Source organism: Gobius niger (assembly GCF_951799975.1).
Source record: "Gobius niger genome assembly, chromosome: 16".
In the NCBI taxonomy this organism is placed as follows: domain Eukaryota; kingdom Metazoa; phylum Chordata; class Actinopteri; order Gobiiformes; family Gobiidae; genus Gobius; species Gobius niger.
Window position 1 is genome coordinate 26327639 of NC_136867.1, and position 23796 is coordinate 26351434.

Genomic DNA, 23796 nt, shown 5'->3' on the forward strand with positions numbered 1-23796 from the left:
ACAGAAATGCTAGAAAACCAGCCGGCAAGTTCATGAAACTGAAGGAGGACAAAACAAACGTCGTTCCACTACATGCAAAAATCAGGTATAATCCCTTTAAGTTGAGACACGGCAAGTGAATAAGGAAAATAATTGCATTTGGAGATTTCACTTTGAAACTTCTGTACATTACTGACATAAATATGAGCGGAAAAAAAAATATTGTAGTTTTCTGTCATTTTATGTTTTCATATAAAAATAAGGCCAAAATTATCTACATACAGCATTGTGTACATTCAGCAACATCATCTAAATAATGGATTGAGCCAGGTTTAAATGCATGGTTTTATTTTGTTGATACATTAGTTACAATGAGGGGACTTTGGATCTTATTTAAAAAGCCATTCATAAGTAAAAGGAGCTGTAAAAATTCAAATTTTGCCTTGTTTAAAGCTTAATGGGGGCGCAGATGGTAGAGCAGGTCGTCTCATGATCGGAAGGTCAGGGGTTCGAGTGTGAGTGGTTGGTGGTGGTTGGAGGGACCGTTGGTTGCTGTCAGTCTGCCCCAGGGGAAACTGTGGCTGCAAATGTAGCTTACCACCATCAGCATGGAGTGAATGAACCCCCTCCCTTTCATGTGTGAAGCGCTTTGGGTGTGACTTGTGTCATATGAAAAGCGCTATACAAATAAGATTCCCTTCCCTTCCCCTTAATAACACACGCAAGAACTAGATATGCAAAAATCTGTCTAAATAAAACTTCCAACTCTTGTGAAGTCCAAGACTGGAGAGTTTGGAGTCTGTAGGAGTGACTAAAGTGGAGATGTTGTTGCAAGATGCTTGAGAAAATGATTCGTAAACTTCTGTAACGTCTACGCATGCGCCTGTATATTTCTCCCATCTTTACATCATCTCGGTCGCCTTTCGTGCTACACATGGATACCAAACGTGTTGATATTTGTGAATGAATACATGTGGGAAAGACAATCCGCGCTGTTGTAGTGATTTCCGGGAAATCTCCGGCTCGCTGTCGGACAAAACGGCATAAAATAAACATCGCAAATGGTGAGTTAAGGGAGAAAATTAGCGAAAAACAACATTGACCACTGCGTGAAAAATCGATGTTTTCACCTGCCGTGTCTCGCTTTAAAGTGGAATGCATTAGTTTCCTGTGTGGGGCGAGTGGTTTTTGCCTGTGTGCTCTGTGGTTTCACTCCAAAGGTCCGCCGTCCTCCGTGAACAGATCAGCGAGGTCCGCCACCGTCAGGACCGAAGCTTCCGAGCGCTTCATGGACGTGCTGCTGTGGCTGAAAACCATAAAGAAAGATTCATGAAGGGAAATGTTGTGGAGAGAATATCTTAGGAATGATCAAAGATGTATTATCTGCATCATATGTTAATTGAAAGTGTCATCAAAGCCCACCAATAGGGTATTTAAAATTCAATAGTGTGATAATTTCAGACCGTTTTTGAGGTTTAGAGGTATCTGGAGTGTGTAATATAATAGTTCTAAAGATCTTTTAGACGCCAGAGCTTCTATGGGCATTGGGCAAGGATTCTTTCCCCCGGGCATGAAAGACAACACACCTTTTGTCAGCCGTTTTCATCATAGTTTGCATCCGCTCTTCTATTGTAGATTTGATGAGGAATCTGTGGACGAATGTTGGCCTGGAGAAAAAACAAAAGCAGTTTTTAAATTTTTATTTTGTTGTTGTTGTTTGTGATAACATACAGGGCACCTGCTTGTGCTTCAGCTTATTATATAATTGTGGAGCAGTGATAGAAAACCTCTCTGTAACACTTTATAATAACTATACCTTATTTAGCCTGAACAATTGATTAGTTAAGTGTGACTAACACTTACTAACTACTTAGCAACGAATAAGTGAAGTATGTGAAGAACTATTAATTGTGAGTCAGGCATTAATCGTAGTAGTTAAAGTGACTATACAGAGTTTAAAAATGTTAAAATTAAGTATTTTCCTCCCCCTACATGTTACAGCCATGTCCTAATGTGTAGAATGAGCCCAGACCTGTTCACCACAAATGCCTCTAAAATCCTGCACTCAAAAAGGTGTAAATTCGGGTCTGAAGTGCCGTCATGCACGAGCTTAATATAGAAGCTGCAGTTACACGTATGACCTGAGGTGGCAGCAGTGAGTAGAAAATTACGAACTTGCATCTAGCCCCTTTAAGTAGTTATTAAGTGTTAGTCACACTTAATTTATCATGAACAATATTCATTAGTTAAGTGTTAAGTCATCATTTATTAAGGCTAAATAAGGTGTAGTTATTATAAAGTGTTACCAAATTCTCTACTATCACTCACTCTGAAGTATAGGCTGCAGAATGCATCACCAAATTATCATTATTTCAATATTAGGTGACGCAAAATCCATATTGCAAGCTGTCTTCCATCTTACTGACAATAGTGGCATATTTTTTTTGTAAACACAGCCCAAAATAAAGATTTAAAAATGCGTAAAAGCTCAGTTTTCGTCATGATTTTCCTAATTTTGTCGTAGTCTTCTTTTGACACAATCCAATAAAAAATAGTGACAGCTAAAATGGCTGACTCACAGGGAAAAAGAACTACATGAATTAAATCTATTTATCAGATTCCTCCTGGCCCAGCCTCACTTGGTCTGTCCGATGCGGTGCACTCGCCCGATGGCCTGCAGCTCGTGAGCCGGGTTCAGGATCGGCTCCACCAGCAAAACGTGAGTGGCTTCGATGATGTTCAGGCCGTTGGAGCCAGTGTGCAGCGGCAGCAGCAGGATGTTAATGTCCGCCTCGTGTTTGAACGAGCTCAGATTCTCCTGGAAAAAGACACAATGTGACTGAATTAGAATCTTAAGGGACTGAATCAATGTGACACAGGGTGATTTGGTTTGGTTTTATCTGCAGTAACAGTTATTCAGCCCTGATTTATGTGCAGAAGAATTGCCATTGTTTCCAGCAAAGGATGAATCGTTCTTAGCTATTAATTAGAAGACCGTATTGAAGGCAATCTGAGTGATTACATCAATAACATTTATCATTATGGATTACTTGAAATTTGTGATTCCCGTTGATCTGAGTGAACTCCAAGTTGTTGTCGAACAGAGCCTTGGCGATGATGTCCAAGACGCACTGCCACTGCGGACGGAAACAGATTCAGGCTCAGAATCCGAAATATAGCTCATATATTTTATTCCATTTATGGTAATTACTTGTAAAGCACAATTCATACACAGTGGCCACTATGAGGCTCCAGGATCAATTTCTTTTAGAGTTTCTGGTAGGTTTTCACTGCAGACCCTCTCACCAGAAAATCTACAAACAATTGTTCCTGTAGCGTTGTAGAGGCAACCGTGATCAAAAGGAAAGGCGCCATGCTGACCACCCATGCAGCTATTGGGTCACAAAAAGGTAAATTACACAAAAATATCAACTTTTTTCCTGCATAAAAAGTTCCATAGTGCACCTTTAAAGAGGGGGTATTATGCTTTTTTCAATCACATAGCACCAGTCTATATCACACTACAATGATGACCAAACCTTCTGTTGGTCTGTAAATGCAGTAAATTAGAATAACTGCCTTGTATAAAATGTCTCTCTCAAAATGGCTGTAGTGAATGTCTTGAAATAGGCCTCTGTCTCTTTAAGAACCTCTGACCCTTTCAGACACGCCCCCTCCACACGCTGTCTGTGGCATCAGTGGTTGGTTACTCGGCTGGTGACGAAAGCTCGGAGGCATCTCCAGGAGGTGGGGGCGTTCCTAGGAGGACTCAGGCAAACCTATCCCTAAAATGGCCGCCATCAGAGTCTTTACAGATTACTCAAAAATACGTGAATGTGCCAAGGCAACACTTCAGGCATGTTTTTAATGAGGGAATGACATAACATGATATAAGGCTTGAAAAAGTCAATTTTGCATAATACCCCCACTTTAAAGGGACTATACGGCGTTTAAAAGGGTCAAAATTAAGCATTTTCCTCCCCCTACATGTTCCAGACCTATTCACTACAACTGCCTCTAAAATCCTGCACTGTCACTTAAAAAGTTATTACTTCGGGTCCGAATTGCCGTCATGCACGAGCTTAATATAGAAGGTGCAGTTACACATATGACCTGAGATGGCAGTAGTGAGTATAAAATGGCAAACTTGCATCTAGCCCCTTTAACGTCACTTTTGAATTAGTTAAATCATGAGACATGAGCACTGGATGAATATGATTACCATGTGTATAATAATTTTCATTGTACATAACTTGTTCTCATCCTGTTGCCCAGCGGTTTGGTTGAACTGAAATGCGAATGAGCAGATTTACCGTGGAGAAGACCAGACACTTGGCCCCCGGGTCTGTCATCTGAATCTTCAGCAGCGTTCGAAGCACAGCCTCCACTTTGGTGGAGTGACTCCCCTGAGCGCACACAAACACCGGCAGCACCGTTAATAATGAAACGCAGACGGGTGTAAAGTTACTGCTACAGCTCATCAGGAACAAGCACAGACTAAATCACCGCTGTAACTAACTCGAAAGCAGGAAAACACATTAAGTATTCATCATAGGGCTGAAAGAGTCATGGCAAATTAAGCATTGCAGTTTAAACGGTCACAATTATCAAACCACGAAGGCTGCAATCATGTAGGTCAACCCCCAATAATAATTTACCACTGATTAAGGGAATAATATAATGTCAACAAAAAAACAAAAACGGTGCATGTTTAATTTCTTAAACCGTGCAAATATTTTTTTCCGAACAGAGGAAAGAGAATTGGACAAAACAGGAAACTTTTGAAGCAAAATAATGTGGTCAATTTCAGCGAATATGTTTTGGACCATAATTTAATCTAATGTTATCTTAATAAATCCTTTCCGTAGTCCCTCTGGGGGTAATACAAGTGTTAATGGGATGATTGGGGGGGTCTTTCATCTCCCCCTAGTGTCTGGTCAGAAAACCACACTTGCAACTTTCCCTGCACTGGGTCAGAGGTGCAATACATAGTAATAGAATCACAAAGAAGAAGCTAACAGGCTAACGGGCAAAGCTAACTGCAGACAAGCGCCATTGAAACAGTATTTACAGTCAAGTTTGAGTGAAAAAAAATATCTCCATTGTGTAATTGGATGTAGTAGTATTTACTCTCACAGACATTTAATGCTACGACACCTGCAGTGGCGCTTATGGCCTCTAGGGGCATGAGTTACTTAGTATTGCTTTATTAGAACTCTTTTAATGACATTTAAGGACTTGATCTATTTAATAACGTTTAATGCTTTTAAATGCCCTGCGGAAACCCTATGATAATCTTGTTTTGAGCTCTTCCCATGTATAAGACCTGCTATCCCTGTAGTTGGCACAATTTACAGTGCTGTGTCTTGTGAGCCAAAAAACCCCCAAAAAACTAAATTTGTAGATGTGAATGTAACCAAAAAGCCACAAAAATAAAGGTCTCCTGCTATAAAATTGGACGATTGGACGGCTTTAGCTTTGATTGCAGCTGTGGCGTTGTTTCAATAAGCTCCTGTAATATCCCATGTGTTGCATTCATTTTTCATCAAGATCTTGTTTTGATGATGGGAGAGTGTGACCACTGCGCAAAGCCATTTCCAGCACATCCCAAAGATTAATAATCGATCTCATGCTCCCTGAAGCACTCTTTCACAATACGAGTCTGAAAAATCCTGTCATTTTGGAATATGCCCATGCCACCAGGGAACAAGAAATGTATTAATGGAATAACCTGGTCATTCAGCTGAAATCCGACCGAATAGTCCACTTTTATCTAAACAAACCTTGACGGGTAAGTCCTGGTCCTGGCTGGAGGACTCCGCGGTGAAGACGTAGGAGATCTCCGCGTGGCACGTGGGCTGTCGGCAGATCGCACACTTTATGGCTCTGTTCCTGGAGCCCACACTGTACTGCTCCACCATGATCGCGATGCACTCGTTACAGAAGCAGTGTCCGCACGTCAGCACCGCCCACTGCAGAGAGAAAGAAAACGTTCACTACATCCGTCATGGTCTTCTTACTTTGTTATGACATTTCAGAGCACAACACGCTCACCTCCTGCCCGAGCGGTCGTGCACAGATGGGGCACGGCTCTGGGTTGAGGCCTCCTGTCGACTTGTCCTGAGACTGAAACAAGTGAAAAGCAAAAGAAAATGTGAGGAAGCCATTAAAATATAGACCGATATTTTTTACGTTACCTTCTCGAGGTTGTTGAGATACAGCTGCTGTCCCAGTTTCTTCTGGAGCTGAGACTTGGCCATCGCCTGGTCGTTCAGCAGCTTCACCCTGTTTTGCTCCACCTGAACATATGAAGAATATACAAAACGTTCACATCTTGAAGAAACAAAGAGCGAAGTCCCGGTTTAGGATCAGCGGCGTTCGTGTGACTGACCTCGTGCGGCTCGATGATGTGAAGGAGTTTGGGTTTGGGCTCGTCCGGCAGTCGCACCCTCAGCCTCTCTGTGGCCATCCCGAGTTCATCTATCGCCGACACGTGGTTCCTCAACACGCCCCAGTACTCGTGCAGCACCTGCCACACGAGGAAACAAAACGAGGATTTAATCTCAATTATATGAAAGTACTTTGTGACCATGTGTGTGAAAGGCGCTATACAACTTCCTTCCTGCCTTACGTTCTTCCTTCCTTAGTTTCTTCCTTCTTCCTTCAGTTTCTTCCTTCCTTCCTTAGTTTCTCCCTTCCTTAGTTTCTTAGCTTTTTCCTTCCTTTCTAACTTAGTTTCTTTATTCCTTTCTTAGTTTCTTCCTTCCTTCCTTCCTGCCTTATTTTCTTCCTTTCTTGTTTTCTTCCTTCCTGCCTCTCTTCCTTGCTGAGTTTCTTGCTTCATTCCTCCCTTCCTTCCTTGCTTAGTTTCTTTCTTCCTACCATAGTTTCTTCTTTCCTTCCTTCCTTAGTTTCCTTCCTTCCTTTCTTAGCTTTTTCTTTCCTTCTTGCCATAGTTTCTTCCTGTCTTAGTTTCTTTCTTTCTTCCTTCCTTTCTTAGTTTGTTCCCTCCTCCCTTCCATAGTTTCTTCCTTCCTTCCTTCCTTCCTTCCTTCCTTCCTTCCTTGAGGTCAGTTTAAATTCTATTCATATGATTGACCTCAAAGAAAGATCTTTGTGCCATGACTTTGAAAGGTCAATGTTATATTTTATGAACCACAAACAAGGCTAAAACCAATATCTGCGATTTTTCATCGAAATGATCAGAAGGAGTTTGGTTCATTGCCCCTCTTCAAATAAGTAAATAAATATAAACAAATAGAGCAAAACAAACAACAGTACAAGCATTATTGTTACAAACACAAGCCAAAAAAAATCAAAATTTTGTAGGATATTTTGTCATATAAGCGGAGCATGGAAACCCCAGGCCGAACTTGAAGGTAACAGCACGAGTAACTGTCATGACAACATGTCTGGCTCCGACACATCGCCGATTTTACCTTGTACTCTTTCTTAAAGTTCTCGAACAGCTCCATGAAGGTGCTGCCCTCCTCAGCCAGCTCCGGGTCGAGGCGCCGGTATTTGGCGAAAGATAAAATGGACTTGAGGGCGCGCTCCGTCTCAGAGGCGGCCCACAGGCCTCTGCTGGTCGTGGGTAAACGCTCGTCCACCAGCCCATCCTCCTCCTCGATCATCTCCTCGAAAATGGCCGTCTGTCCTTTCACTCTGTAATAAATAAAGAATATCCAAGATAGTTCTGGTGCAGCCCTGAACTTGAGACAGTTGCAAGTTTATGAGCAAAGACATGGATTCTAGGACATGAAAGATGAGGACCATAAATAAGCATTACGTCATATTGCTGCAGTTTTATGTTATGAATACATGTTCCTGCCATGTCCTAAGGTGTAGTTTGAACCCAGACCTATTCACCACAACTGCCTCTAACTGCACTGTCACTCAGAAAGTGGTTACTTCGGGTCTGAAGTGCCGTCATGCACGAGCTTAATATAGAAGCTGCAGTTACACGTATGACCTGAGGTGGCAGTAGTGAGTATAAAATGACGAACTTGCATGTAGTCCCTTTAAAGTGGCACCCGTAACAGAAAAGGTTAAACATCCATCCATCCATCCATCCATCCATCCATCCATCCATCCATCCATCCATCCATCCATCCATCCATCCATCCATCCATCCATCCATCCATCCATCCATCCATCCATCCATCTTCTTCCACTTTTCCGTTTCCGGGTCGTGGGGGCAGCTGTTGGAGCTGCCGGAGCTGCCCAAATCACATTGCACCAGCCCCCTATGGCTCCTCTTGCAGGTGGTGGGTCCACAGAAGGACGGCCTCACGATTAAACGGGCCTCTTGGTCTCTCATAAGGGGCTTCTGAGCCGTTCTTTGTCTGACCCGTCACCTAGGACCTGTTTGCCCTGGGAGACCCTACCAGGGGCACAAAGCCCCCGACAACAGAGCTCCCAGGAGTATTCGGGTGCTCAAACCCCTCCACCACGTTAAGGTGGCGGTTCCAGGAGGGGAAGGTTAAACATAGTGAACATAATTTAATGGAGCGTGTACTTACGTGTGAGAGAACAACTTGGACTCGTAATCGTTGAACAGTTCATCAGCTTTGCAAAAGACGCAACTGGAAAAGACAAATTACGAGTGAAAAATTCCTTAAGAAGTGCCTAAACTTTGCTAAGTGCGTGACAGCTCTTCCATTAATCCACTCTTGCCTCATTCATAGACAAAAGGGTGGTATAAATGTTTTGTTCTGTAGTTAAAAGTCTGTCTTACTTGTTGAGCGCGAGCCTGTTGGGTCGGAGGTGGCACATCGTCGCCTCATCGATCACCTCCTGAGACGCCGGGCCCTCGAGCCGCTTCACCGCGTCCTGCACCGTTTTCTGAGATTTCAACAACTCCTGCAGTTTTGTGTTGAGAATGTACTGGAGCCCCCTGGCGTCTCGAAACCTGGACTCAAGACAAAGCAGATGATCAATGATTCCTAGTTGAAGAATTTCTTAAACATTCTGGTGCGGTTTCCTCACTTGTCGGCCATGGAGAGCTTATTGACCGGCTGTTTGTAGTTGCTGGTGAGCTCATTTTTGACTCGCGTCACCAGCTCGTCTTCAGAGCTGCTGCGGACGGCTTTCTGGATGATGTCCAGCCACCAGGGGGAGTTCAGCTTCACCTGCAACAAAAAACACAAAAGGTTTGAACTAACAATGATGAGAATTTATGCCTCTATATAGTATGCCATTCTTTACTATATGGTGCATTTTTTATTCTAATCCTTATAGTGAGCTATCAAATGTTCGAAATTGAACGCAACCATAAAAATTGAGTGGATCCTCAGGAGGCGCTGCTCCTCCTCGCTATTTCACTATGAGTTTGTAGCGGTGTACAAATATATAGCTCAAGATTACATTTCTGCAGAGAGTTACAAACGGACAGTCACAGCATCATGTTAAAACATCGCGTCAGGAGCAAAGACTTCACTTCCTGTTTCCTCCACAGTGTTTTTGTCTTGAACAGAATTAAAATAGCACCAAGATTTTGAACGAGCTGCTCAGAAAATAATCTCTTTAAAGTGGGGGTACCTGATTTTTCCTGCACAAATTGTGCCATTTTTTTATTTGGCCCAAAATCGTTACTAGCTCTCACAATCCTTCCTGCAAGTCAGAATTATTTAATATGCACATTTTATGTCCATGTACAGCTTTGAGCTGTGGCAAAGTGAAGAAGGCGAGACCACACCCGAAAAAAAGTCACTACTTTAGATTCAACTTCTATTTTCTATCGCTCAATAAAAAAATAGGTGGAGACCATGCAACAGCGCATGTTTTTTGCTGTGTTTACAACATAATCCGCCGTTACTTAATGAACACATTTCAAGTATTTACACCCACCGTAATGTTTTTATTAACATGTAGCCAGTGACTCCCATCAGTGACTCTCTGCCCTCCCTGCTCTGATTTTTTCTTAAACTATTCGTTGATTTGTGTAAACCATCGCTGATCCTTATTGGGTAAATAGCAAGAGAGGAAGGAACGCAGCGTCCAGAGATCGCACTTGGAGTCACGTGTGCACATATAACATATAACATCTAAGAAATAGGCTACTGCTGCCCCAGTTAACTTATTAAGGCTCCTCAGATATTCCCCTTACCCTTCTATTCATAGGTTTCAGTCACATGATTTTCAAAGAGCTTTGCACTGGATCATCTATGCAACTTTGGCTGAAAATGGGGAGAGCTATTATCTGTAGTAAATGTGAGGATTTCCTGGCGTAGTTAGGTAATTATTTTGAGTCTCTCTCTCTAAAACCAAAAAATCAGGTTAGAAATCTAGGAGTAATCATGGACTCAGACCTGAACTTAAACAGCCACATCAAAGCAACAACATCAGCAGCTTTTTACCATCTGAAAAACATTGCTAAGATCAGAGGAATAGTGTCAAAACCAGACTTAGAGAGACTTATCCATGCATTTGTCTCCAGCAGGTTAGACTTCTGTAACGGCTGCTCACTGGCCTCTCTAAACAAGCTATCAGACAGCTACAGTACATCCAGAACGCTGCTGCTCGAGTCCTGACAAGAACCAGGAAATACGACCATATTAGTCCAGCGCTCCGGTCTCTGCACTGGCTTCCTGTCACTCAGAGAATAGACTTTAAAACAGCTCTGCTTGTTACAAGTCTTTTAATGGTTTAGCACCAAAGTACATCTCTGACATGTTAGAGCCGTATGAACCATCTCGGGCCCTGAGAACTTCAGGGAGGGGCCTCCTGGTGGTTCCCAGAGTCAATAATAAACACGGTGAGGCTGCGTTTCAGTTTCATGCAGCTAAAATCTGGAACAGTCTTCATGAGGATGTGAGACAGGCCTCAACTCTGACAATGTTCAAATCCAGGTTGAAAACAGTTCTTTTTACCGATGCATATGACTGAAAGTATTTTATCTGCACTCTCGCCTTTTACTGTAATTGATTAATTTTATGTTGATGTTTTTATTGATTCTATTTGTTTTCTTGTATTTATGCAACGGTGAAGCACTTTGAATTGCCTTGTGTATGAATTGTGCTCTACAAATAAACTTGCCTTGCCTATTTTTAAATTAAATTACTATATACAGTCGTAGATACAGGAATACTGGCGGGAATAAGAGCGGGACATCCAATCTTAACTTTTCTGAAAACAAACGTATTCCCTCACTTTGCGTTTGAGCTCCTTGATGTTTTGCAGAACGGGCTGCAGGGCGTTGTAGGCGTCGGCCACTTCCGAGTCGTACTTGGTCATGTAGTGCTGCCTGAGCTGCTCCGCCTGCAACACACCAGAGGAGACGTCTTCCACTGTACACTTTAACCCGGATTTTGGAGAGGCTCTTTTACCTCTTCGCTCAGTTTGTCGTCCCTCAGCGTCGGAGGGATCCCGGGGTGTTTGGCGTTCAGCAGCTCCATCAGATTATGAGTGGCGTGAAGTCTCTGATAACGAGAAAGACATTTTTTACAACTTTATGATGCCATCTTTGACTCTTTTAGCACCTTCTTATCCATTTGACCGGCAGTATAACATGCTTTTTAATGAGGTTTAATTCCCTACTCCACTAATGATAAAACAATGGCTTTATTAGCTGCTCGTGCTTCTCGGCAACAGCTCGAAAACAAAGCCCACAGGCGGTTTCAGAAGCATCACAGTGGTTTTAAATGCGTCCTTTTGATGTGTTAATTCTATACAAATGCAAACACACGCACATGAATAAAGCCACTATAGACCGTTACCTGTAAAGAGTCTGTTTTCAGCTTTCCTTTGTGCTCCTCTGACGACCGCAGCACTTCTCTGTACATCTCCACCGCCTCCACAAACTCCCCTAGGACGAAAACAACAACATCAGCCACACTCAATTCATGCACATGGACAACGAAGGCAATCTGCACATCCTTTTGACCATTCAAAAGCCAGAATATTCAGCTTTAAATTGTTAATTGCAAATCATAATTTATGGATAGGCTGAGATTATGTCAAAGCCTGACACGGAGGGCAGGTATGATGCACTAGTTTTGAAAGAAACCTCGAAAAAAAATTAACAGGGAAGACATTAACGGAGGCCTTATGCTTTTGAACATGTTTGAGCTTTTTGCCATGTTCTATTGTTGTTATGTCATAGTTTCGAGCAATCTTTCTCACTTTTTAATTGGCTTGTGAGTGCTAAAGCATCCCAATCTGTATTTTGTGGATTTTATAGTGGTATCCAGGAAATACGACCATATTAGTCCAGTGCTCCGGTCTCTGCACTGGCTTCCTGTCGCTCAGAGAATAGAATTTAAAAATGCTCTGCACCAAAGTCCATCTCTGACATGCTAGAGCCGTATGAACCATCTCAGCCCTGAGAACTTCAGGGAGGGGTCTCCTGGTGGTTCCCAGTGTCAGGACTAAAGCTGAAGCTAAAATCTGGAACTGTCTTCATGAGGATGTGAGACAGACCTCAACTCTGACAATTTTCAAATCCAGGCTGAAAAACATTCTTTTTACTCGTACATATGACACTATGGGGGTCATTTACCAAGCGTTTGCTCATGTGCTAAACATGTAGCATGTATTAGTGGATCAACAGATTCATTTGTGTATTTTTACTCAGTGTTTTCTTGATAAATGACCCCCTGAAAGTATTTTATCTGCACTCTTCCTTTTTACTGTAGTTATTTCTTTTTTATGTTGATGTTTTATGGATTTTATCTGCTTTCCTGTAATTTTACACAACTGTGATTGTGCTTTTTTTTGTCGTGTTTTGACTGTGTTTTTGTCATTATTTTGTCACATTTTTGTTAAGAAGCTTTTAGATTTTGATAAAGCTAAATTGGAGAAAATGTGCTCTGTTCAGGTGGGGGTTAAAGGGATATTTCAGGATTTTTGACATAGGGCCTCATTTCCTAGTTATCCAGAATGTCCAGAGTGTTGCTGATTTCTGGATATTTTTTTTTGTAATTCAAGCAGTTCTTATATTTGAAAAGTTTCGTGGTGCTAGGCTAGTGCAAAGCATTTCTATGGTATCAGCTAGCCTGCATTAAAGACAGTCTGACCCGCTCCACAGAGCACCTGAGGCAAATCACTTATAACACCAGACTAACCACATAAATGTCTGTGTCCATAGAATCATTTTAACCATTTTGCATTTAAAATAACTTATATTTGAGCAGCATCAGCTTCGTGGTTGTATAAGCTACGCAGCGGCGGAGTGATCTGCTGGAAAATAGTCCCTCAAAATGCGATCATTCATGTGATGCAAGGTCAGTTATATTCCAAAAATTATTCTATGGACAGACATTTATATGGTTAGTCTAGTGTTATAAGTGATTTGCCTCAGGTGCACTGTGGAGCGGGTCAGACTGTTTTTAATGCAGGCTAGCTGATACCATAGAAATGCACTAGCTTTGCACTAGCCTAGCACCACTAAGCTCTTCAAATATAAGAACTGCATGAAAAAAAAATATCTCCAGAAATCAGCAACACTCTGGATAACTAGGAAATGAGGCCCTATGTCAAAAATCCTGAAATATCCCTTTAAGAGGCTAAACTTTGTGCCAGTTTTCCTTTAATCTAGATATTTCCATTAATTGCCACTTCAGGTTTAAACTATAGACTATACAAAGTGCATCCTATACGAGCACAGCCAATGAGACGTGCTGTAGCGTCCACTTCCCCGCGCTTTGAGCATTATATGGATCAAACTACTTAAACAGAGCTGCAAAAAGAGTGACTGGAAACAAAGCTAAGAGCGTGTTTGATTGCCCTGGGAAAGCAGGAGCTGCACCTCTGATGATATGGATCCCCGCCAGGCCATTGAGGGCGCACACCAACTGCCTGTGGGCCTCCTCGCATTCGGAGCGGCACTTCTTCTGCAGGGACTTGAGCAGCTCTTCCATCGTCATGGTGCTGGAGGGGAAACAAGCCGAGAACGGGAAAGTAATTACCAACAAAATGAGTGGGTCAGTTTTGCGTAAACACCATTGTATCGTCGGACAAAGGGGCCGCGCAGTCTATTACGGGCAATAAAGCGGCATCGATTTGAACGAGCAGCTGCCGGGAGGAAAGTAGGACCAGGGTTCTTCTAAGAGCCACTTGAAGATATAAAATGAGGGAATCATGAGCTGATTATTGGGAGGGATTACTGGGTTGAAGAGGTCTTTGAGACTAAAGACAGGGTGTCCCTCTGCATAAACACGTCACGCCAATAATAGCACTAATTGTAATACATTTTTTTACTGAAATTTACACTGGTGAACAGGTTGATCAACACATATTCACTGTATGCATAAATCATTGTATGTTTTTGTCAACATCAGTCCCACTACTTTCTCTTCGAGGCAAATAGCTGGAAGGTCATTCAGTTACTTTCTTAAATGTGGCTGCTGTGAGTGAAAAAAGTGAATGGTTTCTTTCTCCAGTTTCAGATGAATAAAGTCTTATCTTTTCTTGCAAAGGACATGTTGTAGATCTATTATATCTGTGTATAAAGTAAGGAAAAACATTGCCCAAGGGTCACTGGACTTTTCTACACTAAATATCATTGGGTATAAGACAGGATATTAGGTTACATTAATAGAAACAACTCACATACACTGATCTGATTATAACTTGTGCATTACACGTGTCAGATCAGAGAGAATTGTAAGAGCGAACACACTGCACAAGTCTGTCAAACAGCTGATGTTTTATAACACAGCGCGTCTGTCCTCTCGACCGCTTCATTTCTCCTATGGCTTCAAAAACTGACCCCAAATCCGCAAAGACAGGCCTGTGTTTGTGAGCGTGGGAAACCTGTGTGTGTCCCGAGTGGTCAACAGTGTCAACAATGTCACAACACCGCAGTGCAAGGCTACTGCTACTACGAAGCCTTCAACTTGACCATAGTTCTGTCAAATGGAGTTAAAAGTCGGCGACGCAAAGAAGCGGGACGTATTTCAGTGGATTTAATAAGAAAAGGAGACGGGCCTCAGCCCAGAGATGAAGGAGGAGGAGGAGACAGCGGAGAAAGCGGAGAGAGGCGAGTGGAGAGGCAAGCGTTAGAGGCGAGGTGAAGCTGAACAGTTCGTCTCCAAACTCAGTAAGTGCCAGTAAACTCTGTTCGCGGTCGAAATGTAGCTTGAAACAGTGGTTATCATGAACTTTTGGTGAAGTAAAGTTGTGCCGTTTCGTGTGGGGCTGTGGCCAGGAAATAAGTTGTTTGTGTCGCTATTTTAACAGAGAAATGAAAAGGGAGGCGCTGCGGCTTTTCTTTCTTTATTTCACACTGTCATTGGCCGCTGCTTTCTGTGCGTCACTTTGGGGACAGTAAAATCAAATCGAAATCAGGCGTAAAAATCAGACTGGAGTCTAGTCACGTCTTTCGGCTGCCCACACTACACGATTCGAATGCCAGTCCAGTCGTGACCCCCCCGACACTACGAGACCCGACTCTGTGTGACTGCCTTCAACAAGCCACGACAGAAGACTCAGCGCAACTGAGAATTAGAGCAAAATCGGGCATAAAAGTCGTGTAGTGTGTGCTGACCTTTAGGCGGGCGTCAAACAAGCATGATGGCTTTTTGTTCATTATAAGCTCGAAAACTTTTATTTTATTTTACAAATGGAAAAATCTATGACCTCCAACATACGCTCAGTGGATGAAAGAGGTTATGGGTCATACACATTTACAAAAGATTAGATAAACTGTAAAAGGTGTTCCCTCACCTCTTCTGCAGGGGAAGGAACTCCCCCCTGACGGCCTGTGGGTGGCAGCAGGCCTGTCGCAGCCGCAGCAGGGGGGCGAGGATGGTGTGGACCGTGCGTCTGTCCAGGGAGCCCAGCTTCAGAGTCCAGTCCGAGATCTTCCTCAGCCGGAGCAGCGCGTCCTGGGAGCAGACCTCGTGCTGCCTGTGGTAAAAGTGGCCCTCGACCGGAGAGAAGCGCAGCCAGTGCACCTCCTCCGTCTGCGCGGGGATCTGGATCTGAGCGGGACAAGTACAACTTCATGAAACCAACGGATTAGTCTGCTCAAACAAATGAATGAATGTGTCAGTTCTCATCTGTACTGGGTTATTTTTCATATTAAAGCAAAAGAAAACAGCTGACTCCTCCCATTTGCACTTGATCCATGGTAAATGACTCTGTACCTGGTCGATGACGTCCTTTTTGGCCGACCTCCAGAGGATCTGACTGATCATGCAGTACAGAGCGGCGGTGTTTCCACGGCGATACGGGCGATACAGCAGCTGCTCCCACCAGCGCTTCACCCAGAACGGATCCACGCGCAGGAACAGCACCAGCCCGTACAGGTCTGCGATTACAAACACAGAAGCAACTCATTAGATCTTATTCAGTTCATCATTTTACAGTAGATAACTTTCATTACCCTCTAAGCCTCTCTGAACCGGAGTCCCACTGACGCACCAGCGGTTCACAGAAGCCAAACGCAGAGCCATTTCAGCTGCCTGATGTTTAGGAAAAATACAGCCATGGTTAAGGTCCACTTTACTTAAAGGAATAGGCCACCGTTTTTACATACTGAGATATGTTCGTACCTTAGGTTTGATGAGTTCTTTAGGACCTGTCTGATCTTCACCCGTGCCTTCAGTCACGTAAACACAGCGCAGACGGCGTTAGTGTTTAGCATCTCCCTCTCTCCTCTATAGCTCCAAAACAGGTCAAGATAGAAGCTACCAAGCTCTTCCACGTTTTCCCTATTTAAATATGGTTACGTGAAGTGTAAGTATAATTACACAAAATTAAACAATGTGGATTTTCTAAGCGGATAAAAGGGGGAACTATATTGTAAGGCGTAATAATGCCAGGAGTAATTTGGCATCCGCACAGTAAAGTGAAGATTACTGCGCGGATTTCGAACTACTCCTGGTATTATTACGCCTTACAATATAGTTCCCCCTTTTCATCCGCTTAGAAAATCCACATTGTTTAATTTTGTGTAATTATACTTTGTAGTGGAACACTTCATGTAACCATATTTAAATAGGGAAAACGTGGAAGAGCTTGGTAGCTTCTATCTTGACCAGTTTTGGAGCTATAGAGGAGAGAGGGAGAGGCTAAATGCTAACGCCGTCTGCGCTGTGTTTACGTGACTGAAGGCACGGGGGAAGATCAGACAGGTCCTAAAGAACTCGTCAAAGCTAAGGTAAGAACATATCTCAGTATGTAAAAACGGTGGCCTATCCCTTTAATCTCTTACCCCCCGCCTTAACCGAGCGCATTTTCTTCAGTTTGGCTTTACGCAAATCTAAAAGCTCCTTGACCTGAGAGTTTACAGCCTACAGGCCAGTGTAACGCCTCATTTGAAAGCAAAGGCCCAAGCTCTTTCCTTGTTTTTCACATTTTTGTCACATTCTCATCCTGTTTTCATGACACTTTTCATTGTATTTTTGTCATGTTTTTGTCGTGTTGTTGTGGCTTTATTACATTGTACTAAAAAACAAAAAGCGGCCAAAATACTACAAAAAAAGCAGCAAGAACGTGGCAAAAAACAACAACAAAAAAACTACAAAAAGTAACGAAAACACAACAAAATCGAGGAAGAAGCTTGGGTCAGTTTCGTAGGTCTTAGCTTTCAAATGAGGCGTTTCCCCTGGCCTATGGGCTGTAAAAAAGCTTAAAGATTTGGGTAAAGTCGAGCTGGAGAAAGTGCTCTTGGCTACGGTGGGGGGTAAGGGGTTAGAAGTTGTCCCGGTTTGAAGGCCTCACCTTGGCAGTGACGCACTCGACCATCTGCGCCTCGTCCAGGCAGATCCTCCACCACTCCACGGCCACCAGGGGGCTGGGCACGGCCATGTAGCGCTTCTGCGTCCTGAAGCGCCGGGCGTCCTCGCTGTTGCTGTGGGGCAGGTCCACGTAGTTCAGCTCCGACCGCAGCACGTCGTACGTCGTCATCACCACGTCCTGCTCCGCCAGCATGTGCGGCTGCAGGAAACCGTGCCTCTTCACGCCCTGGTAAACCTGAGGCCACGATAAAGGGACAATCAGTTTTGTAGGTCTTAGCTTTCAAAGTTGTCCTGGCCTAGGGGCGGTGAACGCTAGTCGAAAGGTTTTAAGCTTTGGGTAAAACTGAACTGGAAAAAATGCACTCCGTTAAAGGGGCTAGATGCAAGTTGGCCATTTCATACTCACTACTGCCACCTCAGGTCATACATGTAACTGCACCTTCTATATTAAGCCTGTGCATGACGGCACTTTGGACCCGAAGTACGGTAACAACATTGTGAGTGACAGTGCAGGATTTTAGAGGCAGTTGTGGTGAACAGGACTGCGCTCATTCTACACCAGGGGTAGGCAACGTCAGGCCCGGGGGACAAATCCGGCCCTCTAACACAAAACCTGAGGCCCCCAAGATGATTTTGAGAAATATTATTATCATGCAAAATAGAGATCAAATGCCTGTTAAAGTAAGTAATAATATTGTCAGTCAACTGCAAAAAGTATTTAACTAGATTAGTTGATCAATTAATTAGATAAAAATTCTCAATTTGAGCATAATAATCCAAATGTGAGTTGTGAGCAGAAAATGGTTCTTAATTTGGGCTACAACGGTGAGGTTCGGCCCTTGATGTTTTGGTGTTGATAAAAATCGGCCCTCCACAACGCAAACTTGCCTACCCCTGTTCTACACCTTAGGACATGGCTGGAACATGTAGGGGGAGGAAAATACATAATTTTAACATTTTTAAACTACAGACGTATAGTCCCTTTAAGGCGGGGGGTAAGAGGTTAATAAAGTTCATACTAACCAGGACTCTGAGTGAGGAGGAGCGTATGTGCTTGCTGATCTCCTCGACCCACTGGTGGCAGATGGAGCTGGGGGAGATGATCAGCGTGGCGCCGGTCGGCACAGGCGTCATGGCGACCAGGCAGTGCGGGCAGAAGAAGGGCGTGGTCTCCAGACTCTCCTCTTTGTAGTTCACGCAGTCGGCGTGCTGCCACAGCTCACAGTTCATGCACTGCACCCGCGGCTTGTAGTCGATGATGCCCAGCTCCCCGCAAATGCACTCGAAGCGGTACTCGGACGTGTTGAAGGGAAAGAGAGACTCGCGTTTCGGAGGCTCCGTCTCCTCGTGTGGTATTTCCACTTTTTCCTCAGCCAAGTCCTCGATTTTGTCCTGTGTGTCCAACTCGCTCCGGTCCTGAGAGGCTTGAGAGGATGTTGACACGTCGAGAGTGTCATTTGAATCGTCCAAATGTTCAGAAAAGCTTCCGTCCATTTCCTTTTTAATTTCGTGGTCAGTGGGATAGTCTCGCGGGGGTAAATCAGGATCCATTTCCTCCTCTGTCAAAGCGTTTTGAAGGGCCACCTCAGCTTTGTCCTTTGCTCGTCTCTGAATGGATTTTCTTGGCGAGGTCTCAGGTGTTTTAGGAAGCTAGCAGAAAGAAGAAGACGGCAAACAAAAGGTTAAATGCTACTTTCAGAGATACAAGACTAACAGCAATTTAATCCAAATCCCAACTTGATTATAAGGGTCCTTCTAAGAAGGAATTTTCATGTTGTTTAAGTATCTATGTAGGTTTTCCTCATCGCAAAAGCATCTGGATCTGTTTGGCTCAAGTCTCAATTCTAACAGCTACAAGAAAAATACTGTCTTTCTTACCGTCTTGGTCGGAGTTGGCAGTTTCTCCTGAGTTCCTGAGAAGTTGATTCCGAGTTTGAACGATCCCATCATGCCGCGGCCTTTCACCTGCTTCACCTTGCTCTCCTCCAGCAGTTTCTTCATGGTGCGTTTGATGTGGTTACGGTTCTTCACGGGGTCGTATCCGTACGTGCTGCGCATGTACGAGAACATCGTGTGCAGAGAGACGCCTTTCCCTCTTTCGGACTCTTTTAACGCCACGAGCAGCATTGAACGCACGGCTGAGAGAACAAAACACATGGGGAAATAAGTGAAATAAGTCTAAGTGGAAATTGACTAAGTGGATAAAAAGGGTACTATATTGTAAGGCGTAATAATACCTTAGGAGCACTTCGGCGTCCGCACAGTAAAGTCAAAGTGCTCCTAATATTATTACCCCTTTTAATACTTGGATCATGTAAAGGCTCACGTAGCTGTATTTAAATAGGGAAAACGTGGAAAAGCTTGGTCTCTTCCAACTTCACCCCAGTTTGGAACTATATCCATGCAAGGAGAGGCTAAATGCCAATAACACTTGCGTGACTGAGCACACGCACAAAGACCGGACAGGTACGAATCAACTCGTCTAAACTCTGGTAAGAACACATGAAAAAACAGTGGGCTGTTCCTTTAAGCCACAGCCGGTTGAATAGACAAGCCCTTACTTGGGAAGTTGACTTTTGCTTTTGGTTGAGAGACTTCTGACTTGCGGGAGGCAGGTTTCCTCTTTTCTGGTGGAGGAGGTACAAAGTAGTTCACTGACTGGCCCTGCAAAGCACAAAGAACACTTTTATTTCCATTTCAAAACGTGACATTGGATTAATCCTGTTGTAACTCACCGCAGGGAGAGTGTAAGCCTCTTGCTGCAGGTTCTGTCTGGGGTTGCACAGAATCAGAGCTAAAACTTCCACCGTTTTTCCGAGCCCCATTTCATCGGCTAAGATCCCCCCGGGCCACTCCACGCCGGCGAGAGGGAACTCCCGGATCATGCTGGAGAAAAGAGGTGACAATGTTTTATGGGCACGCAGCACAGGGGACTGAATAACTCTGGTATTTACTTGATTACTGTGAATATTAGGATTAAACCAGGATGAACCAGGAACCTTTTACCACTCACTTTACCAAGCACATTTTCTCCACGTCAGCTCTACCCAAACCCAAAAGTTTCTGGCAAAAAGCAAATAAAGACTTACAAAACTGACCTAACCAGATCTTTTTCTTTGTTTTGTTGCCGTGTTGTTGTCACTTTTTTCACCTTTGTTTTCATCAAAGTTTTTGTCACTTTATTGTTAAACCTTCATCGCTTTTTTGGTCACATTTTTGTTGATTTTTTTGTAGCTTTTTAATGTGTTTTTGTCACATTTAAAGGCAAACTGAAAATGTGCTTGGTTCAGGTTAAGAGGTTAAACAGAAAAAATGCGTAGCAGTGGATCAAAATGTATGTTTATAGGTGAGATAAAAATTTGAACTTAAAGTGAGTGGGATGAGTGACTTTGGTCTTACCAGCCTGTGTACGGGTTGTAAAACAGCTTCTTGCCACACAACGTCACCACCTCATTCCAAAGGAAATGCAAACCTTGATCTGCAAAGTGGACAGTTTTTATTGAACCTTAATGCTTAATCCTTATTACAGCTTTGGGAACAGCATTATATAGTTTTGTTACCTTTCGGTGAAGCGCTCCTGTACTTCTCTCTCTTGAGCATCCAGTTGACGGCCTGACACTGATAGGGCCGGAGCACTGGGATCAGAGCCTTGTGTTGCACCTCGAAGCTCAGCTCGTCTCCCTCTCTTTGATGGACACGTCTGACGTAGTCGTACAGCTCCTCAATGTTCTGCCTCTCCAACTCAGTGTCACACTCCTGCTCCTCGTTCTCCACAACCTCTGCAAAAAGACAAACAACATTGTTTTAGTATATAACTGCTGCTTAGAAAAGGGTGGCCACACAAAAATATGCCAAGACACTTACCGGGTACAATAAAATCATAGAAGTATTCCATCACCTTCTGTAAGATTTGGTTTGCTTTCTTCAGACGAGTCGTGCCTTCACTGAGGAACTCAGGCTTCCCAAGCCCAACTTCCAGTAAGTAGATGCCCACCTGCAAAACAAAAATTCATAATTGTTGTTTGGAGTAGGTCTTTTTGGATATGAAAGGAGAGCAAGCCTCGAAGACTGGACAGAAGTCAACATCAAAGTTAGCGAGCGACTAAATGTGCTCTACCATCCCAGCAGTGAGCAACTGATTTATAAAATAAATATAGAGCTGGTAACGTTACATAGTGCATCATGCATTTTTTTATAAGAAAAAAAAATATTTGTACGCACCTGACCATGTAGTGACCCAGCGACTGTACGTGTTGTCGACGCCTTTACTTTCTATCTATTGGTGAGAGGGTTTGTTAGCAGTGAAAACCTCCCAAACGTTTGACCCTGGAGCGCTGTAGACGCCACCGTGATGGAAAGTAAAGGTGCCATGCTGACCACTCATACAGCCGCTGGGTCACTACATGGTCAAATACGCAAAAATATCAACACAAGTTTCATATTAAAAGTTGCATAATTTACCTTTAACGACACTTGGTTTACAATACTGATAATTGAACGATGCTTTTTTTCTAAAATATTTGTCGTAGAACCATAAAACAGAACAATAATGTTCAATTATTGATAAAAAATATATACATTTTTTTACATTTGTATCATTTATTTGAGTTGAAACAACAAAGTCACTTCCTTTAATGCTGTGCTTGGACCAAACAGCCGTCAAAACCTTTTTCGGTACCTGCCTTCAATAATAATAAATATAATGCAATTCAATATTTTTTTTTATTTTTTCGATACCAGTACCTAAACTTTTTTATCGATACCACACTGGGATCATTGAACAGGAGCCAGCTCTACTTAAATAGTACTCTCACATAAAGCCTTATACACTGACAACACAAAAACAAATATTGCATGCTTTAATAATGAATATATTCTAATGTTATATTGTATGTACTGTCGTGAATTACCCGATATGAGTTCTCTTTCACTTGGTGGCAGAGCTGGACCACTCTCCTCAGTTGAAGCCAGTCCAAGTCGCCCAGTGAGATCCTACTAAGACCACAGTCAGCTTTGTGATTGTCCTCTTCAAATTCACACTGAGCGCCCGAGATGCCTTCATTATTGCTGCTGTAGCTTAAACAAAACTGGTGGTCTATTCTTTGAAGCGAGAACGTCCTCTGTTCAAAGTCTGAGGGAATCCAGGCGGGTTGTACGGTGAACTCCCCAATCAGAGCTTTCCAAACAGGTCCAATCTGCGTCGACGGTATAACTGTCACTGATGAAGCTGGAGAAGGTGGAGTGTCTGTGGATGTACTCGGCAACTCCTCAGTGGCTTTAGCGGCACCAGAAGTGGCAGCTTCCTCGGTAGAAACGAGAGGCTCGCTGCCCGGAGTCTGTGCGATGAAGCTGGAGCAGGTCGGCAACTGATCCAAATCTTCCCCCAAAATAACCTCATTCTTTCTGTCCTCCAGCATGTTCCATTCCAGCTTCTTCTTTGCCTCCTCGTCCACCTTCACAGGGGGCGCACGCTTCCTTTTGCTGCTCATGTTGCCAACCTACGAAACAAACAATATCAGCAATTAGCAAATAATTTCAATTAGCCCATGTAAAAAATATTCTAACTCCACTTAATCATAAAAGGGCACATTATGGGAGACAATAGTCGTTCCTATTCATGTTAAATAGCCTTAGTTTTCATGTTATTTCAGCTGAGACCTAGTATTATATGCACTTGTCAGTCATGTGCTTTTATACAATCACTGTGAATTTCTCTCTTGTGTAAGCTTTGAAATAAGTTGTTTCTTATGCAAACCATCAATCATAATTGTGCAACTCAAGTATGTTTAAGATGCCATTATCCTAATTCACACACAACAACCCTAGAGCAGATCCCTGAATGAATGCAGAGAGGTCTAAAGAGCTTTTTAGCTACTTATAGCTACATTGCATAACAAAAACAATGCGGCATTCTGGCGCTGGAGACCACAATGCAGAAGCAAAAAGAGCACATTTACTTTTCGGGTTTCGCAGAGACCACTAGTGTTACTACAACTTCTTTTCAAGTCCTTTCCTGCGGCTGTTTATCTTCATTTTGAGTCAGAAAGGTCCCAAAACCACTCCGTGTTGCCGCGGTCCACCATGTTTAGATACCGGAAGTGACGCTAAAGTAAGTTAATTGAACATCCGGTCA

The 23796-nt window shown here is 43.3% G+C and overlaps 1 protein-coding gene across 1 annotated transcript; it reads right to left on the bottom strand.

Annotated features, from left to right (window-relative positions):
- Nucleotides 1-1053: 1053 nt before the first annotated feature.
- Nucleotides 1054-23756, bottom strand: shprh (SNF2 histone linker PHD RING helicase). The gene is made up of 30 exons (XM_079573346.1): nucleotides 23621-23756; nucleotides 22574-23161; nucleotides 21528-21657; nucleotides 21224-21442; nucleotides 21063-21141; nucleotides 20399-20549; nucleotides 20225-20327; nucleotides 19542-19801; nucleotides 18687-19313; nucleotides 17647-17898; nucleotides 16307-16385; nucleotides 16068-16231; nucleotides 15646-15902; nucleotides 13727-13848; nucleotides 11697-11785; nucleotides 11307-11399; nucleotides 11131-11238; nucleotides 8968-9110; nucleotides 8717-8890; nucleotides 8502-8564; nucleotides 7419-7644; nucleotides 6371-6508; nucleotides 6177-6278; nucleotides 6034-6105; nucleotides 5763-5951; nucleotides 4293-4385; nucleotides 3030-3116; nucleotides 2619-2797; nucleotides 1566-1646; nucleotides 1054-1285 (listed from the first exon to the last, which is right to left on the bottom strand). The coding sequence occupies exons 2-30, from the start codon at nucleotides 23150-23152 to the stop codon at nucleotides 1189-1191; spliced, it is 4956 nt and encodes a 1651-aa protein (XP_079429472.1). The 5' UTR covers nucleotides 23153-23161; nucleotides 23621-23756; the 3' UTR covers nucleotides 1054-1188.
- Nucleotides 23757-23796: the final 40 nt, after the last annotated feature.